Below are 7773 nucleotides of genomic sequence, written 5' to 3' on the forward strand. Positions count from 1 at the left end.
TAGATTCGTGATATTTAACAAAATGGAATGGACTACAAATGTCAATCTCCAAGACCGACTCCTGAATGAAACCATTTTGTAAGCTAGCAAGTGACTCCCATCATTCCCGAAAAGAAGGAAGGACCATATGTTTTTTCGAGATTACACTTTGGTCAAGTATTTGACCAATAAAATTGTTTTTATATACCAAAAATTATGTAATTTAAAATGTTTCGATCTTTTGACGTACACTTATACTCCGCAACAAACACTATGCCATGGTAATCATCACAAGGCATTTTTTAAATAACGAACCACGTCCCAAAAAGCCACATAAGAGTGTAGGGGTCACTTACAGGACACCAACAATAAACACGCCCCCACCCCATGGGGCGCTTTTTCTACCTCATAGCTATGGGCCGCACAATTTGGCCTCGGGGCACTTAGCCTTTGCGTTGAGAGATATTAGATGGCGCCACAAATTAGATCCTGCGATATACATGATCATGGCACTAATATAGTTCCTATCTGCACATGCTTTTGTGCATGGAAATTTGATATTTCAACATATAACTTAAATCAGGTAATAGCATTATATAAAACTTATAACACACTTAATACACCATGAACTAAAATAACATTGGGCATTAGCATATATTATATATACAGACCCACGTAAGTTTGATTGAAGTACTTCTCACCTAATACATAGCTACACCCCTAGAACTAAAGTCAAACACACTAACTTCTAATGTTTTGCATTGTCATGATCGAAGAGCCCTCTTTGACTTCAAACTCAAAGGTACAAACTCTTCCTTCTTACAAGTTTTTTATCGATAATGTATTCTCCCCGATTTCATGTGAAAATGACATCACCATGCTTCACATGAACTTCACCAATGACAACATCGCAACACTGACATGTGGCCCCGATGGTCTTCATATATATGCGGGATCATATACTTTCTAGCGAAAGAGCATACAAATTACTACACTGAAAGAAAGAAAGAAATAACAAATCTTTTCAATAATTACCTTAGGTAAGATTATTTTGGTGGCATGGTTGGATTTTAAAGAGACTTATCATGTTTTTTTAAGATGTTGGTCTTGTTCATGGTGTGGACATACACAGTAAGGGATTTTGGCCTATATCCTCTAGCTTTTCCTTCATATTCTTCCTTTTTAATCTAATCATGTCAACATCATTGGAAAATGTATAGAGAGTATTTATTAAAGAAAAGAATATGTGGATCTTCCTCTCAATCATAATCTTATTTACAATATGCCAAAGCGCCCAAGATTGTGCCAAAAACAACACCCACAAAAATCTACGCGAGTAGTCAACGAAGCTAGAGAGAATGGCGTGGAACATGGCAAAGTTCGTCGGATACCAGTTGAACCCAAACATTTGGGCACTAGTTGTAAACTATGGCCCGCTGATGACGTTGGGACTCCAAGTACATAGTATTGTGTCAGCAGAGTATTTGGCCCACAAGGGTGATTCGAGGGTTTATATCGAACTCTCAGGAATTGCGTAAAGAGCTGTCTCTCCCTCTCTTCTTCTAGCAACCCTTCAAAATAAAATAAACCCCACTAGTAACATTTGGCTAGTCTATAATGATTTTAGTTCGTCAGCGAATGGCCAAAATCCGTCATGGACACGTCTTTCTGACGGTTTGCAGGACCGTGGCGGATCTCTGGCCATACTGACGGTTAGATTTTCCCATCATGGATCCATGACGACCTGCCCAAGCCCAAAACCCAGTCGGCACGCATAGTCATGACGGCGGATATCTGTCATAGGGGCGGTACCCCCTGGCGGAGACCATGGTATCGGCTGTGTCAGACCAATGATTATGTTGTCCCGCCAATGATTAAGGTGTCATTCTTGTCGCGTGATGTCATCACACACGTGGCCAATTTCTATTTGCCATATGGGATAACTTTTTCGGCAGTAGTTTGCCAACTACATAAGGACATGTGGCAACTTTGTACTTTCCATGCCGACCAATAAGCAACCGACACGTACTGTCTATGTGTGCCATGTTTTAGCTTGACACGTGTCGAATGACCGCTAATGCCATGTTTTGATTTGATGTCGACACGTTGGCCAATCCAAAACGGACACGTGGCAGTTGGTTTGGGCCGTTTGCACTGTCTAGTTTGGCCCATTTTGCAAAAATTACAGCCCATGTTGTACTTCCCTTGCGTTGGGCCTTCGCTCAGTGATCACGAACGGCCCATTATGACTTACTGCAGCCCATAAATAGAAGCCTAATTGTACAGAAAGTAAGACCCATATAGTAGGCCCAGTCATCCGGCGTCAATAAAATTGATTATTGCCCGCAGGAGGATGGCAGGCCATTTCGTCACACTGTTATGCACTAAGCCACTAACTAACCATGACCTCTTCTACCAATAATCTCTCCAGCAACCACACGAATAGGCTAATTAAATACTTGACCAGCCAATAATAATACTCACATGACTTATCTATGCATGCAAATAATTAACTATCTTACACAGACATGCACACATGCAGAATTAAAACAATGTAGGTACAACAAAATCAAGATCAAAACCTAACTATTTGGACAGTGAGAATAAGCCTAGACCTCCAAATATCGTTGGAAAAACTGTGTTGCACCGGAGCGAATGGGAAATGGAACCCTGCGACATTTTGAGTGTTGGTTCATAGTAACACTTTAATTTGATGACAAGCTAAACCCAAGACTTGTGATACTCAACAAAAATCCACATATGTCTGTTATGCTACCTCACACAACTCTTCTTCCCAGGAAAAACTTTACACATTGGCATGGCAATCTTAATCTTGGAATTTAGTACTAATCAGTTTTATGATTTTAAGAAAACACCACACATGCTTCTAAATCCAAGGCATAAAAGGCAATGCCCGCGAAGTAATCTCCATATAAATCCGATGTTCTATAGAATTCCGGCGTGCGGGTAAGTTTGGTCGGAGCCACACACCTTCCCAAGATATGATATATCCAAGAAACAAATGACGCGACGGTGACTAATTAAAGGATGCTTAAAAATCATCTTATCTCCCTTTATGATGGATAGCTCTTTCAGATTGTTTTTGCGTACGGTTTATGTTGGCCAGCACAATGCAGAAAGCTTCCAAGTTCCAACCATTACGTCCTTTAAATAGCGAGCAAAACACCTATGAAAATCGCTCTTCCTGTTCTCTATCACTCTTGTGCCCAGTGTAGCCATAGTCCAAGGAAAATACCTCTCCAGCCATGGCAACCACCCTAGCCACCGACGTCCGCCTCTCGATCGCGCACCAGACCCGCTTCGGCCTCCGCCTTGCCTCCGCCATCTCCTCCAACCCAGAGTATGCAGCCGTTAACGTCGCCTACTCTCCACTCTCCCTCCACGTTGGGCTCAGCCTCCTCGCCGCCGGTGCGGGGGGCGCCACCCGTGAGCAGCTTGTCGCCACTCTCTGGACAGGGGAGGTAGGCGAGGAGGCAGAGGGCCTCCATGCCCTTGCTGAGCAGGTGGTGCAGCTTGTGCTCGCCGACGCGTCCTGCGTCGGCGGCCCACGTGTCGCCTTCGCCGATGGTGTCTTTGTTGACACGTCACTCGCTCTGAAGCCTTCCTTCCAGGAGCTCGCTGTTGGCAGGTACAAGGCAAACGTGCAGTCCACCAACTTTCAAACTAAGGTGATCCTTTCCCGGAGCCTACATTATTGTATAGCTAGTTCTTGAAAGGATGTCCATTTTTTCACATATTGGTTGTTTTGTGCTGACTCGGACTAGCAACATTTGAAGTGCAATGCATGTTTCTCTTAGTATATAGTGTATAAAAAATTATACTAATATAAGTGTGCTAATTAATGAAAATATTCCTTGTCCTATGAATTACCAATGGAAAAAAGGATTAATCATTAGCCATATAATACTCTCATCCTTTCTCATGATTAATGCGCACATGCTTTTCATGATGAGTCTTTGACACAAAAAATTTACAACCGTATCTCGATTATGTCGTACAAAGTTTAATATCATTGAATTTGTATTGCAAACCACTTTCTAATGATATCAACGTTTATCAAATAATACTCATATACTTTGATTAACTTTTTGTCAAAGATAAATCTAGAAACAAGCATGAAACTAATTTATAGGAACGGGTGGCATGGGAGGTTTATTAACATGTACTTTAGCTCTTACTTTTACTAAGATTGTTTGCAGTATAATTTAACTCATACTTTTTAAATAGAATCTAAATTTCCTGTAGAAACATATATACTTTGACATATTCCAAAATATTTCAACCATTTTGTATTTCTAATTTTGCTATTATTTATATCTGATGGATTTCAAGTTTGGGAGCTTAATTTTGCACTATTATATAGCTATGTATTTTGGATTTATTTTTTCCTATAAGGGACATTTTATTGACTTAAACATCATATCAAGGTGATAGAATATTGCCTCTGTTATGGTAAATATGTATGCAGTAGAATGGACAAAACGTTGGCCTATCAAAGAGTTCAAGCTTAAGCCATTTATTTCCTTGTCTAGATATGTTCATCTTGTAATAGACTTATTAAGTAATTTACATAGCTTCTCTGTGTGGTGAACTTCTGCTCTTGTCAACTTATGGTAAAACTTGCTCTGTTACGTTTAACTTTGTGGAGATAGTTTACACTTTGGATCTAGAATTGTGAATGATGTCTGCTTATCTATTAATCTGCCTGATTTTGAGTATAGTATGCTAGTAGTTTTTTTAGCAAGTGTAATTTCTGATTTGTCATTCCAAAGCTAGGGGATCTAGTGGTGTTTATAATCTTAGGCTCTCAGCGTGGTATGTATGTTAGATCATTAGGAATGTTGATTAAGGCCTTTCAAAAATGTTATATTTGAATAATCCACCTATTTTCAATGGTACTTATGTGGTCTCTGTTCCTTGTGTGGTTTCCGTTTATTGCCATTTAAGGGAATTTCGTCCCTAAGAGATATAACACAATATACCATAATGTTCATGGTTGTGGAAATATTAGTAGTATTAGTATACTCGAGATGTAATGATGACCATTTAGTATGTTTATCTGGACTGTCTTAATTTTAAGATATATATGAAATATAAGTGAACCTTTTCTATTAAATGTATGTGAAAATTTTCTACATAAATGATTTATGATAACTCAGTAAGTTCTTTTTTATTCTCAGTGCCATTATTACCATTTATTCATTTATTTAATCATATTTAAAACTTGGTGTCTATCCTTTTTCATTACATAATCTTATATTTTCTTTGTTTTGTCATTCTAGAAACTGCAACTAGTAAGTATCATAATGTTGCCTTTTCTAACCACTGATGTACTTTGCATTGGTTCAGCCTGCTGAAGCTGCTCGTCAAGTTAACTCATGGGTAGAGAAAGTCACGTCAGGTCTCATCAAAGATATCCTCCCTGAAGGGTCTGTTAACAATGCAACTAAACTGGTTCTTGGTAATGCCCTTTATTTCAAAGGAGCTTGGCCTGAGAAGTTTGACCCATCTAAGACAAAGGACGATGTGTTCCACCTTCTTGATGGGAGCTCAGTTCAAACACCATTCATGTCCACCACAAATAAGCAATTCATTTCATCTACTGGAAACTTCAAGATACTTAAGCTTCCGTACCAGCAAGGTGGGGACAACAGGAAATTTTCCATGTACATTCTTCTTCCAGAAGCACGTGACGGTCTTTGGAGCTTGGTTAATCGGTTGAACACCGAGCCAGAGTTAATAGAGAACCATATCCCATCAGTGAAGGTTGAAGTCGGGCAGTTCAAGCTCCCTAAGTTCAAGATATCATTTGGATTTGAAGCATCCAAATTTCTCCAATGTTTGGGTCTTCAACTGCCATTCAGCTCAGGAGCAGATCTTTCAGAGATGGTGTATTCTCCAGTGGCACAAAACCTGTACATATCATCTGTTCACCACAAATCATTTGTCGAAGTAAACGAAGAAGGAACTGAGGCTGCCGCGGCAACTACCACAGGGATGGTGCCTCAGTCAATGCCCTTGAGGACAGATTTTGTTGCTGATCATCCTTTCCTCTTCCTTATCCGCGAAGACGACACCGGTGTGGTGTTGTTCGTTGGTCATGTGGTCAACCCCCTCCCGTCTTTATAAGGTGTTTCCTCTGAATCTCATACCTAGGCAGCGACCTCTTCTTTCACATATAAGAGTGAAGTATGTAATAAGTGAAGGGTTTCAACATTCCATCATGCTGCCCAGGCAATAAATCCAATATATGTTCTTGTTTCGAAATATGAAATTTGTGAAACGACAATAATCCAGAATTTCTATGGAGCTTAGTAGTTTACGGGCTCTGGTTGTGCCTTTATTTTTTCTAAAAAAAGAATGGAAAGGTCCACTCTGTAAAAAACTCCCTAGCTAGAGTTTCTTGGACAAATGAACGGAGGGAGAGAAGCTGATAGCTAAGCCATGTCTCTACGATAAGATAGGGCATGTTCTAACCGTATTCGCAAAGCTCAAATGCATTGACACTTGAAAGTAAAATGGGCGTTTACATAATACTTCCTGTGTGAAGCCAAACTTGTCGCTCTGGTAATTTTTCTATAAACATATTTAGGTCGTGTCGTAGATTCCGACACTGGGGAATATAGCTCCCCTTTTAGTTCGGCGAGGACCGCAGAGCATGACAAGCTCGATCGACGAACGAGACGAAGACCACATTCACATATATTCATAAGTTTTGTACCCAGGCTCAGGCCGCATTGTGCGAAGCCCTACGTCATGCAACTACGGTGTATATGGTGGATCTCAACTAATCCATATTTTTTTCCGGGGAAGGAGCAGTTGGTTCCTTCCCTCGTAAGACTTGTTCTTCTCTAGTTCCCTCTCCTTCTCCACGCAGACAGGGCCTCCTTTTATAATGGCAAGGGGACACCACAACGCGCTGCATGGATACGTTGGTAGGACGCGACGCGTGACCGAACGTGGCGCACAAGCTCTTCCTAGCGGGCTGCATGGTTAGAGCTATGGACTAGCTAGTTGGTTTCGTGAGGACTAGCTTTGTCGTGGTTTTGCAGGTCCTGCCATGATCATAAGGCTCCTTCTCGGGGGGCAGTTTTAATCAGGTGGGAGCCTTGCGCAAGAAGGCTTTCGCTAGGCCTTTCCTGGCCTCGTTTCCTTGATCATTGGTTTCCTTCTCGGCTCCCCGGGATCGATAGGCCCTTTCCCGTAGGCCCGTTTACCCTCCGTTTCCACAAGAATGATAATAGTCTCCGGGTAAGGTGCTGCCCGACGGAGCGTTGCTGGGGTGGTGCCTCGCCCTCCCAACAAGGGTTGTTTTCTCTCTGGAGCGGACGTTTCCTCGTGGTCCCACCTATTTGCAGGGGCATCTTGTCTTTTCGTCGCTTCGGGTGTTGTCAGACTTGTGGCTGTTAGTTAAGTCCCACACCTTGATTGCGGTGAGTGGTGGACCACTGCCTAATTAAGGGGCTAGGGAGAGGCCCTGCTGTCGTTGCTTAGTAGACGGTACCTCGGAGGAGGGATCCTCACGAGGGGGAAAATAAGTAGGGGCCATAGGGCAGAGTGTCCTCGGGACGATAGTACGCGAGTTACCCAGCTTCGGAACACCTGCACGATGATAGGCCTACTGCTGCTTGTCTGGAATTATCTGGGCGCTTGCGCGTTGTTACAATGGTTGTGGTTGTGCCTCTAGGGCTCCCGGGATCCGGTTTATATAGACGCACGGATCTAGGGTTTACATGGAGAGTCCTAGCCGGAATACAAGTTTCCTAACTACGG

At 41.9% G+C, this 7773-nt stretch overlaps 1 protein-coding gene across 1 annotated transcript; it reads left to right on the forward strand.

Moving 5' to 3' along the window:
• The first annotated feature begins 3245 nt into the window (after window positions 1–3245).
• On the forward strand, window positions 3246–6269 carry LOC124699523 (serpin-Z7-like). Its single transcript, XM_047231814.1, has 2 exons — window positions 3246–3668; window positions 5350–6269. The coding sequence occupies exons 1-2, from the start codon at window positions 3246–3248 to the stop codon at window positions 6127–6129; spliced, it is 1203 nt and encodes a 400-aa protein (XP_047087770.1). The 3' UTR covers window positions 6130–6269.
• The last annotated feature ends 1504 nt before the right edge of the window (window positions 6270–7773 follow it).

The sequence above is a fragment of the Lolium rigidum genome, chromosome 3 (assembly GCF_022539505.1).
Source record: "Lolium rigidum isolate FL_2022 chromosome 3, APGP_CSIRO_Lrig_0.1, whole genome shotgun sequence".
In the NCBI taxonomy this organism is placed as follows: Eukaryota; Viridiplantae; Streptophyta; class Magnoliopsida; order Poales; family Poaceae; genus Lolium; species Lolium rigidum.